Below are 25,314 nucleotides of genomic sequence, written 5' to 3' on the forward strand. Positions count from 1 at the left end.
CGTGAAACTTAAGGAGCTGAGGCAAGCCTACCAAAAAAACAGAGATGCAAATGGCCGCTCCGCCTCAGAGCCCCAGACATGTTGCTTCTATGATGAGCGTTCTAGGAGGTGCAGCCACCACTACCCCAACCCTGTGCTTTGACTCCCATCAATGGAGTAGCACACATCAGGGATGCGGGTTTTGGGGACGAGGAAGATAGGTCACCACAAGCAAGCGGAGAAACTGTTTTCCCCGACAGCCAGGAACTGTTTCTTATCCTGGACCTGGAGCCAGTACCCCCCAAACCCACACAAGGCTGCCTCCCAGACCCGCCAGGTGAAGAAGGGACCTCTGGTGAGTTTACCTTTGTAAATATTATACATGGTTTAAAAGCAAGTGTTTAATGATTAATTTGCCCTGGCATTTGCGGGCAGTACAGCCACTGGAAAAGTCTCTTAACATGTCTGAAGATGGAGCAGAAATCCTCCAGGGACATTGTGACAGGTTGGATCACAGAAACCCCCCTGGGAGCTGCCAACTGATGTGCCAAGACTACCTCTGCTCCTGTTTTCCCTGCCAGCTCAGCACCCTATCTTGGAGCAGACAGGAGTTTCTGGCTCAGCAACAAAGACCCAGGATCTGAATTACTTGCCCCAAAGCTGCAGGTTTACCTGAAAGCAGCTCACAGAAGTGTGCTTGTCTTTAACACTCAGATGCCCAACTCCCAATGGGGCCTAAACCCAAATAAATCTGTTTTACCCTATCTAAAGCGTGTGCAGGGTAAACTCATAAATTGTTTGCCTTCTATAACACTGATATAGAGATATGCACAGTTGTTTGCTCCACCAGGTATTAATACATAGTCTGAGTTAATTAATAAGTAAAAAGTGACTTTATTAAATACAGAAAGTAGGATTTAAGTGGTTCCAAGTAGTAACAGACAGAAGAAAGTAAGTCACCAAGCAAAATAAAATAAAATGCACAAATCTATATCTAATCAAACTGAATACAGATAATCTCACCTTCAGAGATGCTTCAGTAAGTTTTTTCTGAGGAAAAAAAAAGTGTCAGACTGGACACTTTCCAGGCCTGGGCACAATTCTTTCCCCTGGTACAGCTCTTGTTCCAGCTCAGGTGGTAGCTAGGGGATTCTTCATGATGGCTTTCCTGCTTTGTTCTCTTCCACCCCTTTATATATCTTTTGCATAAGGCAGGAATCCTTTGTCTCTCTCTGGGTTTCCACCCCCCCCCCCCACTGGAAAAGTACCAGGTTAAAGATGGATTCCAGTCCATGTGACATGATCACATGTCTCTGTAAGACCCAAAGCCTTCATTCCTCACAGCCTCACTCACAGGAAGGCTTGCTTGCAAACAGAGCCCCAGTCAATTGTCCTGGTTGATGGGAGCCATCAAGATTCCAAACCACCATTAATGGCCCACAGTTTGCATAATTACAATTGGCCCTGAGATTAGAAATATGAAATATAAGAGTGGTACATTTATACAAATAGGATGATCACACTCAGTAAATTATAAGCTTTGTAATGATACCTTACAAGAGACCTTTTGCATGAAGCATATTCCAGTTGCATTATATTCACTCATTTACCATATTTTTATAAAACCATATAGACTGCACAGCGTCACAGACAACTCCATAAAGCTCTCCTGGATGTACTCCCAAATCCTTCACAAAAGGTTTCTGGGGAGGGCAGCCTTATTCCATCCTCCATGGTAGGACACTTTACCATGCCAGGCCAGTAGCATGTAGTCTGGAATCATTGCATAACACAGTGTATGGTCCCCGTGTCTGCTGGCATTCAAACAACATCCGTTCTTTATCTCTTTGTGTTATCCTCAGGAAAGTGATATCATGCATGGTCACCTGGTTGAAATAGGGTGATTTTATTAAGGGGACATTCAAAGGTGCCCGTTCCTGCTGGGCTGTTTGCCTGTGTCTGAACAGAATGTTCCCTGCCGTTAGCCACGCGGTGGGGGGAGTGGTGAAGCGATCATCCCAGAGAACTGTGTGTGTGTGTGCAGGGGGGTGGTAGTTGGGTTTGTGCTGCATGTTAACCCAAAAATGGCAGCTCCTTCTTTTAAATTGCCAACCTATTTTAAATGTCCAACCCAACAGCTGCTTGGTATGGGAAATGAGGGTGCTGCTGTTTGAAACATTCCCACATGTTATGAAGGTTAAAGAAGCCAAAAGACTGTGGCTTACCATGGCTGCCTGCAAGACGAGTTCTGTTGCCCGACCCTGCATGAATGATCTCTCACTCCAAACCGGCATACACTCAATAAGAGGCAAAATGGAACCTTGTATCGAAAGCACATGTGCTATGTAATGTTAACAGCAAGGTTTACTGTGAAAGAGTCTACCCATTGTTCTCTAAAATGTATCTTTTTAACTTCCACTCTCCACCAGCTGCAAAAGTTTCAACGCCCTCACTATCTTCTCCTTCCCAGAGGCTAGCGAAGATTAGAAGACGAAAAAAAAGCACTCGCAATGAAATGTTCTCTGAGCTCATGCAGTCCTCCCACACTGACAGAGCACAGCAGAATGCGTGGAGTCAGACAATGTCAGAATCCAAGAAAGCACAATATGAATGTGAGAACAAATGGCAGGGCTGAAGATAATAGGCGGCGTCAGCTTGCTGACAGAAGGCAAGAGGCAATGGTGAGGCTACTGGAGGAATAAACTGATGTGCTCCGGCATATGGTTGAGGTTCAGGAAAGGCAGCATGAGCACAGACTGCCGCTACAGCCCCTTTTTAACCAACCACCCTCCTCTGCGACCTCCTCATCCAGACGCCCAAGAACGCAGTGGGGGGCCTCTGGGCATCCAAATACTCCACCCCAGAGGACTGCTCAAGCAACAGAAAACTGGCATTCAACAAGTTTTGAAGTGTAGTGTGGCCTTGTCCTTCCCTCGTCCCACACCCCACCCAGTGCTTCCCTCATCCTCCACCCCTCTCAGGCTACCTTGACAGTTATCCCCCTATTTGTGTGATGAATTAATAAAGAATGCAGGAATGTGAAGCAACAATGACTTTATTGCCTCTGAAAGTGGTGATCGAAGGGGGGAGGAGAGAGAATGGTTAGCTAACAGGGAAGTAGAGTGAACCAAGGGGGAGAGGGTTCATCAAGGAGAAACAAACAGAACTTTCACTCTGTAGCCTGGCCAGTCAGGAAACTGGTTTTCAAAGCTTCTCTGATGTGCACCGCGCCCTTCTGTACTCTGTTAACCGCCCTGGTGTCTGGCTGCGCATAATCAGCGACCAAGCGATTTGCCTCAACCTCCCACCTTGCCATAAATGTCTCCCCCTTACTCTTTCAGATATTGTGGAGCACACAGCAAGCCGTAATAACAATAGGAATATTGGTTTCACTGAGGTCTGTCCGAGTCTGTAAACTGCACCAGTGTGCTTTTAAACGTCCAAATGCATATTCTACCACCATTCTGCACTTGCTCAGCCTATAGTTGAACAGCTCCTGACTACTGTCCAGGCTGCCTGTGTATGGCTTCATGAGCCATGGCATTAGGGGGTAGGCTTGGTCCCCAAAGATAACTATAGGCATTTCAACATCCCCAACGGTTATTGTTTGGCCTGGGAGGAAAGTCCCTTGCTGTAGCTTTTGAAACAGTCCACAGTTCCTGAAGATGCGAGCATCATGTACCTTTCCCGGCCATCCCATGTTGATGTTTGTGAAATGTCCCTTGTGATCCACCAGTACTTACAGCAGCATTGAAAAGTACCCCTTTTGGTTTATGTACTCGCTGGCTTGGTGCTCCGGTGCCAAGATAGGAATATAGGTTCTGTCTATCACCCCACCACAGTTAGGGAATCTCATTGCAGCAAAGCCATCCACTATGACCTGCACATTTCCCAGAGTCTACTGTGGTAGTCCCTTGATATCAGCAGCTCTTTGATTGTGTTGGCTACTTGGATCACAACAGCCCCAACAGTAGATTTGCCCACTCCAAATTGATGCCCGACTGACCGGTAGCTGTCTGGCATTGCAAGCTTCCAGAGGGCTATCACCACTTGCTTGTGAACTGTGAGGGCTGCTCTCATCTTAGTATTCTTGCACTTCAGGGCAGGGGAAAGCAAGTCACAAAGTTCCATGAAAGTGTCCTTGTGCATGTGAAAGTTTCGCAGCCACTGGGAATCGTCCAAGACGTGCAACACTATGCGGTCCCACCAGTCTCTGCTTGTTTCCTGGGCCCAGAACCGGTGTTCCACAGCATGAACCTGCCCCATTAATACCATTATGTCAACATTGCTGGGGCCCGTACTTTGATAGAAGTCTGTGTCCATGTCCTCATCACTCTCGTCACCGTGTTGCCGTCGCTTCCTTGCCTGGTTTTGCCTTTGCAGATTCTGATTCTGCATATACTGCAGGATAATGCATGTGCTGTTTACAGTACTCATAATTGCCATGTTGATCTGAGTGGGCTCCATGCTTGCTGTGCTATGGCGTCTTCGCTGAAAAAAGGTGTGAAACGATTGTCTGCCATTGCTCTGATGGAGGGAGGGATGACTGACAATATGGCTTACAGAGAATTAAAATCAACAAAGGGGGTGGGTTTGCAACAAGGAGAAACACACACAACTGTCACAGAATAGCCCCCTCAAGTATTGAACTCAAAACCCTGAGTTTAGCAGGCCCATGCTCAAACCACTGAGCTATCCCTCCCCCCACTAGTCTAGGCAGGACTGAATCTCCATTAAACTTTTCAAGGTGACCCTGACAGACCTCACCAAAATGACTGTTGGCTGTTGATTTCATGGAGGGAGGGGAGGAGAGCAAATGAATACAAAACAAATCTGGTCTTTTTCTTGTTTTGATCCACTCCATCTCTCTTATACATCTTAAGATGGCAGCAGACGGTGCAGTACGAGTGTAGCCATCATCGTCTCCTGGCTGCTTGCCAGAAGACAGTGCAGTACAATTGCTAGCCATTGTCATCTTCTGGCTGCTTGCATTTATGTCCAGGTGCCCCTGACAGACCTCACCAGCATCTGCCAGGAGCACGCTTGTCTGCCCAGGCGCTTCTGACTGACCTCACCGAGGTCGGCTGAAAGAGCACCCAGGAGACGACGACAATGGCTACCAATCATAATGCACCCTCTGCTGCCAAAAGGCAATGAGCTGCTGCTCTGTAGCAATACAGTCCCACATCTTCCAGCACCCAGGAGACGTACAATGAGCTGAGCGGGCTCCATGCTTGCCGTGGAATGGTGTCTGCATGGGTAACCCAGGAAAAAAGGCAAGAAATGATTGTTTGCCATTGCTTTCACCTGCGACACTGTTTTTGACCCATCAGGCATTGGGATCTCAGCCAGAATTCCAATGGGCGGTGAAGACTGCGGGAACTGTAGGATAGCTACCACAGTGCGACGCTCCGGAAGTTGATGCTAGCCTCAGTACAGTGGACGCAGTCCACTGAATTAATAGTCTTAATGGTCTTAAGTGAAGGGGACACACACAATCGCCTGTATAAAATCGATTTCTAAAAAATCGACTTCTGTAAATTCGACCTAATTTTGTAGTGTATACATAGCCTCTATTTAAGTATTTCACCGTGCCATCTCCATGGCGTCTCATGGTTATGACACTATAATCATAAGGCACCAGAGATTAATCTCACCGTACCATCTCCATGGTATCTCATGGTCATGACACTATAGTCACAAGGCACCAGAGATTAATCTATCTGTACATATTTTATATTTAAAAAATCCTTACTATGGTGATAAAACACATGGATGATGTAAATGATCAAATTTCAGAGTGTAGTATGTTTAAACAATGCTCTAAGAAAGCATGTTCTAGGAAGTGAAGAGGAGTTGCTCTAAGGATATGCATGACAGCACATACATGAGCCTGTAGACTTGTATTAAGGTTTGGAGCTGTTGAAATTTAGAAAGTTCAGTGTTTTGTTGGGCTAGGTTACCTAGGTTGGGGAGGTGAAAAGGATTTGGGGGGCAGAAGTGATTTTAGCAATTGCATGGAATCAAATTAGGTATTAGGAGGATTTGTGGCTGCGAGGTGGCTTATGTGGGGCTGGGCTAGGAATTAAGAAGGTTATATTTTCCCTTTCTTGGGTTTCCAGGTGAGGGATCAGATTTGATGACCTTGTCTGGAAGCAAGAATAGGGATTGGTTAGGTTTGTGTTTCTGGCATCTGTTACATTAATTGGGAGGGAAGGAGCTGCAATTGTAAGAATGGAGAATTGTTTTGGAGGAGGGAGATTTGTGCTGGGTTATCTTAAATTGCTGTTCTCAAGATGTATTTTAAGTCATGCAAGCACATCTAGAGCATATGGGTAGGAGGCATTTTTATAAACCTAAATAAATAATTATTTGATGTTATTTAGGCTGGGTACTGCATGTGAGTAGATCCATAGCATTTCCACAGCTGCCACAGGGCCTGGGCCAGCAGGTGAGTAAATCTAAATAATTAATACTTCTGTAGTTGCTTCCATTTAAGGATCTACTTAGGTATTTATATGGCCCCTTTCAACGCAGTATCTGAGTAACTCCCAAATATGTTTAGATTTATCCTCTCAACATTGCTATGAGGTAGGGAAGTGTATTAAGGCAGAGAGGGCAGTTGGGCATACAAGTCCCACTGATAGTCAGTGGGATTTGGGTGCTTACCTCCCCTAAGGATGTTTTAAAAATTCCAGCCTAAGTGATTTGCCCAGGGTTTTACAGTCTGTGGCAAAGCAGGAACTGAATCCAGATCTCTCGAGTCCTCATCCACAACCTTAATTCCTCAGAGTGTTTTGTAAGCATTAATCAGTTGAGCCTCACAGTACTGTCTGTAAATTATCCCCATTTCTCATATAGGCGAACTGAAACAGATAAATGTTATACAACTTAGAAGTTAAGCAAGGAAGGATGGTCGAGTGGTTAGGGTGCTAGCCTAGGATTTAGGAGCCCCAGGTTAAATTCCCTGTTCTGCCATAGATTTCCTTTCTAATCTGGGGCAAGACACTTCAGCCTCTCTGTGGCTCAGTTCCCATCTGTAAAATGAAGATAATAGTACTATCCTACCTTACAGGGGTGTTGAGGCACTCAGACCCCCTATGGTGATGGAGAGGGGAGCGATATAAGTACCTAAGACAAAACTTGCTTGAGGTCCCAGGAAGCCTGTGGCAGAGCCAGGAACAGAACACAGATTCTCCTGACTCCTAGTTCTGTGCTTTAAATGCAATATGATCCTGGATCTTTGTGCTCTGCATAACACTTTAATGGTGGCAATCCTCATTTGTCTGGGTTTGCGTTCTGGGTTGCACTCAGTGCATAGAAGAAGATGATAATTAGAATAAGAAGGTGTGTTTTGCACTAATGTTTCCATGTTTCCTTCCTTCTCTTTACAGCATTTTGTTTGCAGACATTGTGGGGTTCACTAGTTTGGCATCACAGTGCACTGCTCAAGAGCTGGTGAAGCTTCTGAATGAACTCTTTGGCAAGTTTGATGAATTAGCTACAGTAAGCATGCCATTCTCTTTTTTTTCTTTTTTTTCCCCTATTTAATTTAATTGCTTTTTGAATAATGATGTCTTGGGTGGATTACATATGTTAGAGACATTAAATAGATTGATTGCTAGCCCCATTTCCACTGTGAGGCCCATAAATCATGAGTTGCTAACGTTTCTTTTCATTGATTCATATTTTTGAGATAAAGCAATCAATTTAAATGGTAAGAAAAGAAACTGCAATTGCTATTTTTAAAATACTTTCCCCCAGTGCTCTTGACTGGACCTATTTACAATTAATGGAGATAACTATTAAAAATGTAAATTTTGTACCATTCCTAAAAAATAAATATATAGTCAAAGATGTGAATATTGAATGTGTAGTATAAATCTATTGCGTGTTGGTGACAAGAGTTCAGTGTCTCAGTTCAGTTCCTCACTGACAGTTGCCCATGTCACAGACACTGTGATGGGTCATCAGAGAGGCTATTATGGATGTAATAGATTTATTCCGATTACAAGTATTTATTATCTAGTCACCACACCCACAGAGTAGTAGATGCCTTATGGAATAAAAAGACAGACACATTCCTTGCCCATAAGATCTGATATTCTAATGGTACAAAGATATACCAGTCAAGAAATACAAACAGTTGGTGGGGAAGTTGGAGGATGTGTGGTTGCAGATGACCAAATGAGTTCACGTGGTGTTTATGTGTGACACACATGTCCTGTTCCAAATTATGTTCTATATTATGTACAAAATGTTTCTTCCACAAATGTCCTTTTCCATATACAGTTATCCCTTAATCAAGACTCTCCATTCCTTCCGACAGGGCGCTCACCATCTAAAAACATCCTTCCATGCACTGTGCTCTCTCACCATCCTACCATCTCCTCTCCTGACTCCGCACAGCAACCCAGAGTGTGTACTTCTGCACCTCCCAGGGATTAGCCTCCCTTCATTTCCTCAGTACAAATCCCCTGACCCTGTATATAACTCTGATGTCAAGCTTTGAGACAGATGAGCAGTTTCCATCCCCCTATTCCTTTGCCAAACTGCCTGCTGATAAGATAGCTGGCAATGTCTCCTGGGTGGGAGGAAGTCTCCCACTGTATGCGATACCGAGGGTGGGGAGGGTGTGGTGACCTACAGGCCCTCCTTTTCTCTCAGTTGTCTAAGGGAATGGGACTTTTACATGAGGTGATCAGGGCCAAACTGTAAAATGCCAGTTTCCTTCTGTGTCACAGGAGTCCAGAAACTGTGAAGAAAGACCATGACAGAACCTTCTCTCCCATCCCTTAAAGTCCCCCCACCCAATGGTGTTCAGGCCCAAAGAGGTGCTCTGACTGAGCTGAAGCCTCCCTGCCCCATTGCTGCTGCAATTCCAGCTGAAGTGCCCTCCATCCCTCTATATAACAGCCATTTCTGGGCTTCTCAATTCATCATCCTGCAAGTGGAGCAGCTACGGTTTCTGCTGACACTGTGTTTGTTCCCAGGGATCTGGCCCCACCTTGGGAAATGTTCTTCCTTCTTTAGCTTGTATGACTAGGGGGCAGGGCTGCTAGTGTCCCTGAGCCCCATCCCACATGTTTTAGCTGTTTCTGTAGGGACTGCCTGTAGCGTAACAAAAGCGAGAGAGAAAATCATTTTTCCTTTTAGATCAAAGTAGCCTAAAAACTTGCCTCATGTAGCCACAGAAGCTTTTATAATTGTCTAAAAATTATTCAGCCTCAGAGCTGCATTTAAGGGATGCCAGATGCACCAAACACTAGCATGGGCAGAGCTGATTAGACTGATGGCCTATGGGATGGATGCCAAGTGACAATGGATTTAGGTGGGAAGCTTTGCATAATTTCTAAATGCCAGCACAGCTCCATGAATGTCAACTTTGTGTGACAATAAATAAGCATTTGGGCCATTCCCGATGCCCTTTACGCTTGAGTGTTTTTCACAGTTAAAAAAAAAAATATCGCTAATTGCAATGGGGCACAGTTCATTGTAGTCAATGGGAGTCTTTGAATCAGACCTTAGGTCCTAGCTCTCGACCAGACATTCAGCTCAAGGTGACTTCTGCATTATCTTTGTTAAGGAACTAATAAGAACAAACATTTTAAAATTTTTAAAAAAAAATTCAAACTCCAGGAATTCAGTGGAACTTATTATTTTATTTATAAAATGTGCGTACAGCAGTGGTACCCTATATGGCCAAAGACCAGGGACATCTCTGTACTGGATGCATGCTGATTGAGCAGTGGTATATCTATGGTGTGAGTTAGCCTGTCTTTCTCCGGATTTTAATAGGGGTACTTGCATTTCCTCTGGTTGCTATGACTTCCATAAGAGGAATCTATTGCAACCTGTGTGCTATAGAGGGGAGATCAGAATGAGGATAATGCCTGTGTCAGGATACAAAGAAGAGCCTAGTAGTCAGATCATACAAGGATACCTTAAGAGGACCCAAAACTGCCCTTTTGTAGGGCATATGCATTAAATATATGATTATCATGGTAAAGGGATTGTCCCTGCCACCAGTTCTCTTTTCCCTCTTCTGAGCTGTCACCATCTTTCTTGCTCCATTTCATCTTGTTGACAGTTTATCTCCTGCAGGTGTAGCACCTACCTATTCCCTGTTATATATCATTCATTTCTTGCACTGTATTTCTTGTCTGGGTTGCCTTTCCCAGAGGCAGGACATCCTCGTGAGGAGTAATGTAGCAAAAGCATAAACATCCTTTGAGAAACCAGATGAGAAAGTAGATTCATCCTCTGACGTTTCAGTGTGCCATAAAGGTCCAGCCAGAAGACTCAGAGAATTCTTTAATGTAGACCATGTGAAACAGACATGATTTAAGTGAGCAAGTTCTCTTGCAATTCCTTCCAACAGCATGAGGAGACACTAAAGTGTTTCTCAGCATTACAGTAGGATTCTTGTCAGTGGTTCACAATTATTCCTACACATCTAGTCGTTCTTCTCACTTTCTTTCTCAGAACTCAAAGATGCAAGTGTTTGATACCCGAAAGAGAGAATGGCACAGAAGGCTATCTATCTACAGTACTTAGGTGTAGAATCTAAGCAGCTCACAATCTTTAATGCATTTATCTTCACCACTGTGAGGTATCCCCGTTCTACAAATGGGGAAATGAGCTATAGAGAGACTCACTTTTTCAAGGTCACACAGGAAGCCTGTGTCAGAACAGAGAATTGGACCTAGGTATCCTGAACCTCAAGCTCATGTCCTAATCACTGGACCATCGTTCATCTGCTAGGAAGGCTTATCAAAGTCCTGTTTCTGCTTTGGCTGTATTTATGCTATAACAGAGAGCCATCTAATTCTTATGATTTATTTTCTTGTAGTAAGTCTGTTTCTGCACTGGGGCCTGTACTTCTAATGAGAACATGATAGGCCTGGTTCTCCTCTCATGGTGATATTCCACACCATCATTCTAGCACTGAGGCAGCATGCAGTGCATTCATGCAAATGGTGACAATAAACAAATCAAGAGCATAAATCTAACCCAGATATAAACACTAAAGAAGGTGTAAGGTAGAGTTTTAGAACTACATGGTGACTCTGTTATGCACTTGCAAGATAGTTGCACATAAATCCCAAATATTCAAGCTGCATGTGAGTAGAGCATGGAGCAACTGGAAAGATGAAATCCACTGCCCAAACCAGGACCAGGGTGCAGGGCTGCTACTGTAACCTATGGACTAGAACAGCCTGGTTGAGCTGCTTGCACTGAATATTAACACTATTGGAGCTGCATAAACATGAATGTGTGGCTCCTTCCCGTTCCAGCTCCATTGTGTCCTGAGCCAATATATGCGGAGCCAGTAGTGAAACTGTTTACATGGCACGCTGGGGTTGCACATAAATCTCTCAGAAATCAATCCACCATCGGAATCCTTGCCCAGACAAAATGTGAAGCTTAGCACCCAGCGCACTTAAGCAGATGCATAACTTTGAAGCTATTGGGACTACTATGTACTTAAAACTACACATGTGTTTAAGTACCTTTCAGAGTTCTTGCCCTCTGGAGCTTCACTTCATGGGCGAATTTAATCCTCTGAATGGGGCAGTGAACCCCCCTTCTTCCCCCCCTCCCCACCTCAAATGTCTAAAATCTTACACACAGTTTTCCTTTGAGAATGAAATGAAACCTATTGTCTCTTCTTAACAATACAAAAGCATGAACCAGCATTTGCATGCGACAGTAGCTTGTAATGTATGGCAGCAGAGTGTGAAAGAGGACAAAACTTGTCTTTTTTATTTTTTTCTGCAGCAAAGAGAGTCTTGTAGTCATGTCTCTTTCAGTCAGATGAAATGTGCACAGAGATACATGATTTTTTTCACAGGGATTCTAATCTGCTGATTAGAACAATTACTGCCTGTGTTTTGTACCTGATTAGTTCAAAGTCCTAGTCTGTGTTGGTTATAAACAATGGTGTGCATTAAAAGTCCAGGGTAAGGGGGGAATGCCATGAAAATCTATGGTCATTTAGTTGCGATGTGTACGATCCCTGTGACTACTGAAGTGTGATCTGTGATTGTACATTGTCTTTGTTGTTGGTGCTTAGGAACCAACATCATTTGGAAGTGGAAACTTGTGCCAGCCCTTGGTAGAATAATTGCCCTGTCTTACAAAAGTAATATAGAAAATTGATTTTAGATAGCACTGCAATAAGTATGGTAGGAGGAAAGGGCAAATATTAAAACAGCATTTACTTACTGTTAGTAAATCTTATGGAAACGGATGGGCTTGAATGTTTCACAGCATTAACAATTTAGTAAGTTTTTTTTTAAATCTTTAAATTTCACTTTTCATCCCAAATGATCCCAAACTATGTTAAAATCTATTATAATAATCATTAAGGGCTATATTGAGTCTTTGTTTCTAGCACTGAGTATTGGGTGGCATGTAGCTGGGCATCTCTGAAAGGAGTTCTGAAAAGATTACAAAACAAAATATTTCTTCTTATTTCTATGCCCTGTTATTGCATAAGAACATAGGAATTGCAACACTGGAGCAGATCAGTGATCCTGTGGAGTTCCTTCTTCTGAAAGTGACCAGCACCAAGTACTTCAGAGAAAGGGGCAGGAACCCTGCAGGAAACAATTTTGGGATAACCTGGCCCTGAAAAGAAACTTGCTGCTAATCCCCAATACTTAGAGAAGATGGCTAATGCTCTGAAAATCAGTTCCTAAACTTTTATTTATTCGTTTACTATTTGCTGTTTAAACTTCGATATTCTTTTTATTCATCTATAGCTAATGCTTTTTTTAATCCTGCTAGGCTCTTGGCCCCCGTGATAGCTCAGGTCAGTGAATTCCACAGGCAAATTGTGTTGTGTTTTCTCTAAAAGTATCTTTGTCAGTTTCCAATTTCCCACCTTTCAATTTCAGTGAATGTCATCTTGTTCTTGTATTATAACAGTCTGACTAGAAGTTCATGATCTACCTTCTCCCTGCTATGGATTATTTTGTATATTTTTGTCGAGTCCCCTCTTATTTATCTTCACTCTAAGGTAAATCATCCCAGTCTTCTCAATCTTTCTTCATATAAGAGTTTTTTCAAGTCCTTAGTCTTTAACCTTTCCATTTCTGCTATGTCGTTTTTTACAATGGGGTCACCAGAACTGAACACAGAGGGCACACAACTGATTTACATAGTGACGTAATATTTTCTGTTGTTCTCCATCCTATTCCTTATGCATCCTAATATTTTCCTTGCTTTTTGACTGCTCTTTTTACACGGAGCAGAGATCTTCATTGAACTGTACACAGTGATGTCAGGCCTTTTTCTGGAGTTGATGCAATTAATTTAGAATCCAGTAAGGGGAAATTATTCCCTCCAGCATGCATTACTTTGTCTTCAAATGTTGTCCCCTTGCTGTTCATCCTGTTTTCCACATCATTAATAAATCCATTACACTGCACAGGTTCTAGCATGGAATCTTTTGGCACCCTGCTGTTAACCTTTTGCAATGATGAACGTTGACCATTTATTCCTACTCTTTGTTTCTCTCTCTTAATCGGTTTTTGATCCGTGACAGCACTCTCACACCATGCCTCTTACGGTATGCCTATTTATTTCCTTTAACAGCCTCTTGTTTAGGACTTTGTCAAAAAGACCTCTTGAAAGTTTAAATAAACTATATCAACCAGTTCTCCTTTATCCACTATTTCATAGGCACAATTTTCTTAGTAGCAGCTGTGCTAGTTAGAAGCGAATGTACCTTCTAGGTCGGGGTAGGCAACCTACGGCACGTGTGCCAAAGGCAGCATGTGAGCTGATTTTCAGTAACACTCGCACTGCCTGGGTCCTGGCCACCAGTCCAGGGGACTCTGCATTTTAATTTTAAATTAAGCTTCTTAAACATTTTAAAAACTTTATTTACTTTACATACAACAATAGTTTAGTTATATATTGTAGACTTCTAGAAAGAGACCTTCTAAAAACGTTTAAAATGTATTACTGGCACGCAAAACCATAATTTAGAATGAGTAAATGAAGACTCGGCACACCACTTCTGAAAGGGTTGCCAACCCATGTTCTAAGTATTTTAGTTTTAATTATAACTTCAGTCAGTTCACCAGGTACCGAAAGTCTTACTGGTGTGTAAATCTCAGATCACTCCTATTAAAATATAGGTACAATACTTGCTTCATTTCAGTTATTTTATATGGTGTGATGCCTCCTAGGGATATCAAGGGTTATGAGGCACCTCGATATCACCTGCCCTTAGCAAGAGAAAGTCATGGCTGAACCTGCTGTGGGTCAGCTCCTTGATTCCTTGAGCCTCTGGCAACACAAGCACTACCTTCCAGTCCTCCACAGACCTCACTGTCTCTGTACTGTTAGCAATAAGCACACACAAAGCCCCAAGTCCTCCAAGCATCCCTCTGGAATGCCCAGCCGCTGATTCATTGAACACTCAGATCTCTCCTTCCAAAGGAATAGTACACACCAGTTTACTAGTTTAACTGAGGATCACTGCTCTGCTTAACACACAGCACTTAGGTATCTTTATAGTGGAAACAATAATAAGTTTATTATCAAAGAACAGAGATTCAAATGGTAGTAAACAGGAATATTTTAAACAAACAGTAAGGTATAAAACAAAGTCATAAAACTCTTTCTAGAGCCTAAACTTAACTCTCAGGACATTCCCCTGTCTCCTACAGGATAGCTTGGCCCAAGTCCTTTTCCTAGCCACTTTTTCCATCAGGTTGGATGAAATTCCCATTTCATAAGACCAAGCCCACTGCAACTTGTCTTCAGAGATGGAAGGATGCCAGACCATCTGTCTACATCCCCAGATAAATCAGACCTTTGATCTTCACCTGAAAACAGCGTTCCCTCCCCACTGTTTACCTCTTCCTGTTGATTTCCTTCTGAAATCTCCACAAGCCCTTCATTAGCGTTTGTGCATCTTACAACAGAAGTTGATTAGCATACTGAGTCAATGGTCCACCAGGAAGATAAGTGTATTCCACCTCCTGTCTCAAAGCATGCTATCTTTGAGTAATCTGGCTTTAACTACAAGACCTAGAGAATGTAATTTTCAGCATATATATGTAACTCTTCACATATTATTCCATACATACATCTTACAATGATTGATGACCACTGTGACAGAGGCTTTCATTAGAGACCTTATCTGATATTTCTTGGTGAAGTCATGGGATCCCTGTATCCCTGTGTATCCTTGTGCCTACTGCTAATTGGCATCAAGAGGCCCTTGGGTCAGATGTGGTAACTTGTTCAATGAGAGATTGTGTATTTTTCTTAACAGCTCATCCACTTCATCCTCACCTTCCTTCAGAACTCTTGGGCATATGCCATCTGCACTGGGTAACTTGTTGCTTTTTAGTGTGCCTATTTGTTCCAGCATCCCTTCTTCTGACACTTTAATTTGTGGATAGTTCCTCATTTTTATTATCAGAAAAGAGTAGGTATCTCCCCAACATTCTGTGTGGTGAAGATTGAAGCAAAAAAAAATTAGCTTCTCAGAAATATTCTAGTCTTCTTTAATTGTTCCCTGTAATGGTTGTGAGCTGGAGCAGGCTCTCCCCCAGCGATTAGGACCCAAGGCAGCAGTCACACCCAATGATTCATCCCCAGCAGCAGTTCTTCCTGGTGGGTGCAGCTCTCAAGCAACAGTTCCACCTAGCAGGTGCAGTCCTGGGGCTGGGTAGGGGAACCCGGGCCCTTCCACTCCATCGGATTCCCACCTAGGGCCATGGAAGGCTGGTTCAAATTCGCTCACCTTGTGGTGTCGTCTTTCAGCCTCAAGTCAGCTTCCCTGGGTTATGTCCTATCTCATTCTGCATCCCTGCCAGCCACCCCTTGGGAGCACTGCCTTCAGGGCTTCCAGCCATGGTCTCAGTGTCCAGGTGCTGTGGCTCCCCTGTTCTCTGGCTTGGTGAGGGCTCGGCTCACATCTTTCGCAGGTGCTCCCAGAGCATGTCCTTCTCTCTGGCCTGCCAGGCCCTGACTGAGCTGTATGGCTACCTGTTAAACCCCACTTCCAACCCAAGCATGGGCAGAGGTGCGGGACCTCCTAAGCCCAGAGCTGATCCTTAATCCCCTCCTGTCCAGTGAGGGCTTTATACTCCCTGTCATAGTGGTGAATCCAAAATTTCCCCAAAGGCTTCCTACATCAGATATACATAGAGAAGTTCTTACTATTTGTATGTATGCCTTCAATTATCTGCCTTTCAAACTCCACCTGAGTTCTACACCTAATTTCCTTCTTACAAATTGCCTATTGGTTTCACTAGGATGGGGCTTCCATATGGTGAAAGATCTCTGTTTGCTTTGTATAATGTCTTAGATGTTGCCATTTAGTTGCACTGATTTATTTCTTGTATTCCTATTTACCTTTCGGTGTAGAGTTATATATGCTATGAGACTCTATGTCAATGGAATCCATGCTAAATCTAAGTATTTTAATTTATTCACTCTCGACTTTAAGACCTTTTTGACTAGCTTTCTCATTTCTATTAAAGTCCCCTCTTTCTAAAGTTAAGTGCAAGCTTGTGGTACCTTTCCTCCCTCAGAAACCTTGAACTTAATTATATTATAGTCACTGTTACACAGAGGTTTAACTGTAGTTGCTTCTTGAACCAACACTTGTTTCTTAGGCCTGGTCTACCTTGGGAGGGGGGGTGTCCATGTAAGATACGCAACTGCAGATACAGGCACAATGTAGCTGAAATCAACGTATCTTATTTTGACTTACCTCCCGTCCTCATGGCATGGGATCGACGGCCGTGGCTCCCCCGTTGACTCCGCTTCTGCTGCTCGCCCTGGTGGAGTTCCGGAGTCGACAGGAGCACATTCGGGGATCGATATATCACGTCTAGACGAGACGTGATATATCGATCCCTGATAGATCGATCGCTACTTGCCGGTCCGGCGGGTAGTCTGGACATACCCTTACTTTGTCCTACATCAAGACTGAATAGTTTCTCCTCTTTTGTGCTTTAGGACTAGCTGTTTCGAGAAGCAATCATTTAAGAAATTGTTTCTGTAAACATAGACTCATAGAGTCTATGTTTACAGAAACAATTTCTTACAATCATTCTCTATGAGTCTATGTTTACAGAAACAATTTCTTAAATGATTTCTTAAAGAGGAGAAACTATTCAGTTATCCCATTGTGACTAGTTAATGTATACAGATAATTGAATTGCTCCATGATTGTCATTTCATTAAATATTGCCTCATTGTGCTTTCTCAGCACTGTGCAATTCTTGGCCTGGTCTGGAAGCTGTTGGTAGAACATAGTCAAAATTCTTACCCTGCCAATATTCTCGTAACATGGGATTTATATCCACACCGATTCAGTTGTGGTCCTTTCCACTCAGAATTTTTATCTCCCTAGATTCTGTGGTATCTTTTAAATACAACACTACTTCTCCCTCCCTCCCCGCATCCTTTGATCTGTTCAGTTTATAGCCAGGTATTACAGCAGCCCTCTGATTTTTCTCATTTCACCATATTTCAGTAATGTCTGTTATGCAAGGTCATCTGCCATTGCCAGGCATTTATACATGCATAATTTTCCAAAATATTCACCTTGGGGTGTGGCTTAATTTTCACATGTTTAGTCCCTGCTTAAAATGACATTATTTTTGGAAAGCTTAAACAAAATCTTTTCAGCGATTTTTGTGGGGTGAGAGATTGGGAAAGAAATTCTTTGCTTCCCGATTTATTTTTTTTTCCAACGGTTGGCTTTTCAACCTTGATCTTTCATTAGTGCTAGTAGTTGCATAGGACATGCATAAAGCATGTCCAAAGTACAGCTTCCTAGGAATAGGAACAGGCTGAAAGCTAGGCATAAGACCACTATATCCACACTGTACAACAGTTAGGGTGGCAATGAAAAGTTTTGTCTAAGTCTGTCATGTTAAATTGCTCTTACCAATGTGCCTTATAATAGTCAAGCATGTAAATTAACATATGTGACTATTAAACTGGTCTCAACCCAGCTATTGCGACCACTTTGACATTCCCATACAAATTAGAGATAGAGCCCAACTAGATTAGAGGGGAATTCCAAGGCGGAAGAGGTGTTCCACATAAGAAAAAGTTTGAAAAGCCGCTGGACTCTTACAAATTAACATACATACTTCACACTAATTTAAAATTATTTGAAACAAAATGTGTCTTCCATTTCATGGTTAGTCTAAATAACTCTGCTTCATTTCATCTGTAATATAGTTCCCAGGATGGTAGGGCATTTACTGTGACTTCACTTCATCCTCACAAACACATCACTGAATTGCAAATTTATGTAGGCTTGACTGTAGACAACCAATTTTCTGCCATCAAAGCCATCAAGTCATTTGCTGTGGGACTTTCTATATTGGAGTCAAATTTGTTTTCCTCTTCTATTATTCCTCTCATGTTGTAAAAGGCTTTACTTCCCTTTAAGCCCATGTTCACTATTATTGCTATGACCATTTCTCCATTACCCAGCTAAATTGAACTTGGTAGGGTCTTGCACGCTGCTCCTTCTTAAGCTTTCTGTATGCATGGGACTATGGAATGAAAGAAAACTAGTGTAACTTTGTAAAGTTACTGTTACCGACATTAAATTCCAGGAATGTGACTACACTGAAGCCAAAAAGCAGTATTTTTTTACCCTAAAGTTCAAAATTAAATGCAGCAGAAATATTCTTTAAATATGTGTACTGTAATGGACAGGACATAGTGAAGTCCACTTATAGTTAAGTCATTTGTTTTAGACAGCATTACTTCTCTCATAAATAGAGATTCCCTCTAACTAGAAGTGCTGTTGGCACACTGCAGTGCATTGAAACAATTTATAACTCATGCTACTTCACTATAGCGAGAGTTTCGCTACAGTATAAGCATAAGCCTCTCATAAGCATCTTCTACTGTATACACCTCTCCTGACGGCCACCCACAAATATAGAGGTTTGGAATGCTGCACGTATTCCATAAGCCATTTTCCCTTACTCACAATAGCATATGGACCCAGGAATTTCCATATTGTATCTAGTCCAGCATCCTCTTTCCTACAGTGGCTGGTACCAGATGCTTCAGAGGAAACTGTAAGGAACCTCAAAGTGAATGATTACAGAATATCCTGCTCATAGGGAAAGTTTCTTCTTAACCCTCATCTGTTAGAGGTTGGCTTATGCCCTGAAGCATGTAACTGCTGCAGTTCTGTTTTGTTTTTACTCCTACTCAGTGTTACAGTGATGTTCTCCTTATCCATGTAAATGTCCAGTCCTCTTTTGAATCCTGCTAACCTCAGTGATATCTTACAGCAGTGAGTTCCACAGGCTAGTTAGGCATTAGGTAAACAGTTTTTGTCTTATGATTTTTGCATGTGTTTGCTTTCAGTTTCATTGATGGGGCCCTTTTCCATGTTTTGTGAGAAATGGTAAAGAAGAATATTCAACTAATGTTATCTGCACCATTCAGTACAGTTTGCATACCTCTTCTTTTATTAATCTAGTCTCTAAACAATCCCCATCTTCTTTCCATTCATCTAATCACTTTTGTTATCTTTTTGGGGGGGGGTCACTTTCCTCACCTGTTTGACATTTCTGCAATATCCTTTTTGTTTATCGTTACACAATGTGCAGAGGTTTTCATTGAGCTGTCCAGAGTGATGTTCAGGTCTCTTTCCTGAGTGGCTACAGTTACCTAAGAGTCTGATGAGATGCCTGAGTAGTTCAGGAATTACTCCTACCCATGTGCATAGCCTGGCATTTCTGAACCAGGAACTTCATCTGCCACTGGGTTGCCCATTCACCTAGTTTTCGTATGTCCCTCTAAAGTTCCTAACAACCATCTCTAGGGATGAATGACCTAAGTAAATTGACAGGTTTCAGAGTAGCAGCCGTGTTAGTCTATATCTGCAAAAAGAACAGGAGTACTTGTGGCACCTTAGAGACTAACAAAGTTATTTGAACATAAGCTTTTGTGGGCTACATCTGATGTGGGCTGTTACCCACAAAAATTTATGCTCAAATAAATTTGTTATTCTCTAGGATGCCACAAGTACTCCTGTTCTTCTTTCTAAGTAAATTAGTGCAGGCTGTAGTTTTTAACACCTGCCTGTTTACTGTCCCTTCCAGATCATTAATAAATAATTGAACAGCCCCAATGCTAGTAGAGGACTTCGAGGCATCCCATTATTAACTTTTTGCCATCATGAAAATTGACTTTTTATTCTTAATCTACCTACTCTCTTAGCCAGTTTCTAATCCATAGTTTTCACCCTATGACAATTTAGGAAATGTCTAAACTGCTGTCAGAGGGTGTGTTTGCAGCTTGTGTAGGTATACCTGAACTAGCTTTAGTCCTGCGAGCTTAGGTACCAGTAACAGTGCAGCTGTGACAGCACAGGCTTCAGTGTAGGCTAACCACTTGAGTAAGTACCCTGGGTTTTGGGTAGGCTTCTATAACCTGTGCTGAACCCTGCACTACCATGCCGTCACTGCTACCAATAACCCAAGCTAGCTGGTGTAGGTCTATATGTGCTGTAGTCACACCCCATGATTGCAAGGTGGCCATTATTTCTCTGAGACCGTCCTGTGAAGGACTTTGTCAAAGGCTTTTTTAAAACTAAAATTGTGTGAGCCAGTTATGCTTTGTCCACTATTTTGTTGTCATGCGAAAAGAATTCAAATGAATTAGAGAGACTTATATTACACGAGATACCTGAGGGAGAATGAGCCTCAAATATTTTGTTGCCAACAAATATTGTAATGATTAAGCCACTGGTGGCACGTTCCTGCTTCCAGAGACCACTTCATGTGAGAGTCGTTGAAGGTCAACTCCTTCTTTCAGGGCTGATCCACTTTATATAATCACTGTAGTATCTGCATACTACTTCAGAGACAACAGTTCCTTTGGGTGAATGGGATCGCAGGGAGGGGTGTGTGTGCAGAGTGCCTGCTCCATCCATCTTCCAGGGACAGGAAGACTCTTCTGCCTGATAAGCTTCTAAATCCTTCCCAATGCTCATTTTGAACTAAGGTTAAGTGATCTCATAACTGCATTTGATGGTTATTCAGACATGTGCTCTTTTCAGCACTCATGGACTGAACAAGTTTAGTAACAAAGAGGGAATGGTTTTATAATTACTTTTCCACATTCTTCAACAGCTCTTCAGTATTGTTGGCTTAAAACGAGCTGCTTATACACTTGCCATTTTGGAATAAATAACACTTCTATAACTCTCATTGGACCAACTCGGTTGGTGAAAGGGACAAGCTTTCAAGCTACCTGAAGAAGAGCTCTGTGTTGCTCGAAAGCCTGTCTCTTTTGCCAACAGAAGGTGGTCCAATAAAAGATATTAGATCATCCACCTTGTCTCCCTCATATCCTGGGATCAACACAGCTGCAACAACACTGCAAACAATGTATATAACTTGTCAGAAGCTATTTTGCAGTCATTTCAAAATGCTGTATTTTTTAGAGACTACACATTTTGCCTGGAGCCACCAAGTGGTCAGTTGATTTACTAATTGAAATAAAATAAATATTTTTCTTGTGCGGGGGGGGGGGGGGGATGTGGCAGATGCTTATGAACGACACAGTACAGATAATACTATTTATTCAGTTTGATCAAATGCCAACTATTTTCTCCATTATGTTCATATTTCACATTTCTAGTGGTTTATCCCAAATAATATCCACTGGCAGGAGACCACATTTCATATATGATGTAGGAAAGGGAAATACGAAATATTGTCCTGAAAACAAACAACTTTAGGTTAGCATCTAGACAAAAAGCTATTAGATTCAGGTTGTGTTGAATACCCATACTTTCCCACCATTTAAATAGTTTCAGAATTTCCGATAGGTGCATACAATACAATATAGAATGCATAAGACAGTAAGCTGAGATGCTGATCCTGCAACTGCATTCCTGTAAGGAAACCCCTGTACCTGCACGCTGCCCCACTGAAGTGAGTTGCAGTAGCAGGATTTCTGTTTAATAATTCAAGAAAATGTTATAAAGTATAAAATAAAGTCATCCATCCTTTATTATTCTTGTTTTATACTTCCTTTTATTTTCTAATCTGGCATGTTTCTTTCCTGGACTGAAGCAGAAATAAAGTAGGCGGGAAGAATAAAAAGATCTGTTGGTTTTTTTTAAATGTGAATTTAATGTGGTATGGGAGTATACATTTTATTCAATTTGGCTTTTACAACGTTTCCTACAATTATTACCATTAACCTTAGTTATTAACTGAATTCAAGGAATTATAGAAGCTGAATATTTGAATGTACAGAATTGTGTGCATGAATATTTGTGCAGTGTTATACCCAAGATAATCTGTTGTTCTGCCTCTGTATAAAGTATTCTAACTTAATGGAAAAATCTATAATATTTAATAGGGATGAAACCAGTAAGAACCTATAGGTTTTTTTTTAGGCCATCCTATATATTTCAGTAATAGAGGTGTACAGTACTTCCCTATTAAATTCTATAGGGTGATTCTAAAAGTCTCTAAAACCATTTTAATTTTCTATTGAGCTTCTTAGTCCTTTACAGCTGGGCATGTTTATTAAACTGAAAAGAAGCTAGACTGGATAACAATAGCAACATTCTGGACCTTGAGAACTGGTGTAGAGGAACAGAAAAATGAGGGGAGAAGTGGGGGATAGCAGAGAGAAGTGAAAATGGGGAACAAAGAGAAGCAAGGAAAATATGGAAGGAGAGAGGGAGCACAAAGAGACTGCTCCCTCAGTCAAGGACCAGTTTCTCATTGATCACACCTGTGACCACCATGAATTGAAGATACCTCAGAGATTACAGTTGGGGAGATGAGGCCCTGCAGTCCTTCCTCTCTTCTGCACTGGCTAGCCACAGAGAGGGGAGCTTGCTCACCATGCTGAGTACATTCCTGCTGCACTCCCTGGAGTTCTTGCACAATCCCTCCTGGGACTTCAGTGAGAAGTTGAAAAACCAGAGATGTTCGTTTTAGCAGTTTCCCTCTCCTCTTCGACATGTGAGGTGGGAAATGGACATAAAGGAACTGTATTTTTTTAAAAGACCATGGCAATAATGATTCCAAATGTGTATGGAGGAAGAAGAGCCCAAGAGCCGTTTGTCTTTCCAGCCTGCCCAGACATGACCCATATGCCTACTTCTCTGTTCTATGCAAGGCCAGTCTCATGATTGCAGCGCAGTGGAGGCAGGACTGAGAAATCTCACAAAAGCTTGGGTCTCTGGCCAAAAGCCTCAGGTTAGGTAGGAGCTTCCCCTGAGAGAGAGAAACTCAGCACCATCTCCAGTGCAGGTCTGTGCTTATCAGGCACAAACTGACTCCCGTATTTAATTTAGATAGCTGAATATGTATATGGGGGGTTATTTTTGTTGTTTGCTTTTTTTAAATACTCTGGTTCTTGTAATCATTTTAAATAGATTCTTAAGCAGTAACTGAATTCACATTCATTCTGTCTAGATGGTATAAGAGCCAAGTATTACTCTTTATCATGTCCATGAGCTGTCTGGGAGAGGGAGTAGGACTATTGTAGTCTGTTGTGGAAGAGATGGGGAGCCCTGCTTCTGCATCTTTTCCTAGTTCTTGTTAATCATTCCTGTAGCTCTGCACAGCAGAACTGAGCCCAAATCTAACTCCTATGGTGAACGAGCTCTTTCTGTGGCTCAGCTGATACACATTTTCTTGCTTTTTCTACTAATAAAAAAATGTTACCTCTTAACAGATTTCCCTCCAGCCCCTATTCATGGACTGTGACTCCAAAGGGGTTAAGCAATAAACTTGTTCAAAGAACATAATTGCAAAACAGGTTAAAATAGGCCTACAGAAAGTAATTTGGATCCATATGTCAAACAGTGAGTTAACTGTATTTAAGTCAAATAAGGTCAAATTTATCCCTGAAGTTAATGGAGTTACCTTGGGGCTACATTTGACATTTAGATTTTAAGTGTGTGTTTGTCTTAATTAAAGTTAACTAGTCTTCATTCCCTCCGCCTTTTTTTTTTTTTTTTTTTTTGGTGCACAGCAACTATGCTGTAGCCCTGATAGACAGTTGCAACCCAAGAGCTTCCATGGTGCTCTGAATAGAGAAGCATCTGATTTCTGCATTGGTAACTTTCTAATATCTGTAAAAATAAACTAAAAGCATCAGTGATTACAGCTATACTTCAGCTGAAGGTATAGTTTCCAGCTTGGGCAGACATGTGTAGTCATGGCAGTGTGGACATTAGTACTGACTAGCTGCCTGATTATGTACCCAGGGTCCTGGGCAGGATTGCACTTGGGGCTACCCCTTCCCGCGTCCCATGTTGTGCAGGTATACCTCTATTTTCAATGCACTAGCTCAAGCAAGATGTTTCCAGTGTAGACATGCCCAATATTTTCAAAGTGTTGACCTAGATCTGTTCATGTAACAACAAATTTCTTCCCAGTCCTGTACAAAAAGGGAGTTGCATTGATCAACAATATGATGCCTTGTCCCTTTAAATGTTCAGGGAGCTCTATGGTCTCCCCTGTCCCTAGTGCAAAGCCTCACTTTCATGTTAGTTAGTTTCAGTTTTGTAGCCAGAACAATAAAGCCTGTGCAGCAGACAGCTGTATGCCCATCAGCATCTGTCTATCTCCTCCACTGGCACCAGACAAACAAAAAGCAATTCTAGAACTTGTTAGAATTTGGCAGTTGAGAAGGTCTCTCAGTTATAGTCCTCAGTGCTGAGTCGGCAAGGCATTGACTTCAAGGGGACTCAAGTATTTATTAAGAGTTCCTTCAAGGTCAAAACTTTAATACCTTTTTATGTGGTCCTTTCTTCCTCTGTGAATTCTGTTCCCTTTATTTTGTTAAAAAAATTTAACCACTGAGCATGAAACATAATTTGGGTTGGGCAGTACAAGGGGCTTGATCTAATGTGTCTGAGATTCCAGTTTTGTATTCCGTATCCCGAGGTGGCAACCAGGACTTTTGCAAGAGCATTTGAAGAGATGTAAAAACAGCAGAACCCTTTCTGAATTAAGAAAGTTCCCCTTGCCCCACTCAGAGGAGACTAACGGGTTTATAAGATACTTCAGTTGAAAATTTAAAGGTTACTTAGCAACTTGAAAGAGTCTGCCATCTGTGAAGTTGTAGATTTAGGCATCCACCTGATACCAACAAATTGTTCTCTTGTCTGGAGGGAACTCTCTGCAGCTCATTTTGGAAGTAGTTTGATTAAACCCTGCAGGTGGACGGCCTGGTTGGCGGGTGCAGTGGGCTGGAAATGCTGGCAAACCCTGGTGCCTTCTATTACCCTCATGAGGCCAAAATGATCAACTATTACAGGAGCTGCCTGAATCAATGGTG

General features: G+C 42.2%; 1 protein-coding gene across 2 annotated transcripts in view; it reads left to right on the plus strand.

Moving 5' to 3' along the window:
* The window catches only part of ADCY1 (adenylate cyclase 1), a 240,841-nt gene that overhangs the window by 111,901 nt on the left and 103,626 nt on the right, over positions 1-25,314 (plus strand). For both annotated transcript variants that reach the window (XM_050937673.1, XM_050937672.1), the window contains exon 4: positions 7,374-7,485. In XM_050937673.1, coding sequence (XP_050793630.1) covers positions 7,374-7,485 — 112 coding nt within the window. The remainder of the gene's footprint in view (positions 1-7,373; positions 7,486-25,314) is intronic.

Source organism: Gopherus flavomarginatus, chromosome 2 (genome assembly GCF_025201925.1).
Source record: "Gopherus flavomarginatus isolate rGopFla2 chromosome 2, rGopFla2.mat.asm, whole genome shotgun sequence".
In the NCBI taxonomy this organism is placed as follows: Eukaryota; Metazoa; Chordata; order Testudines; family Testudinidae; genus Gopherus; species Gopherus flavomarginatus.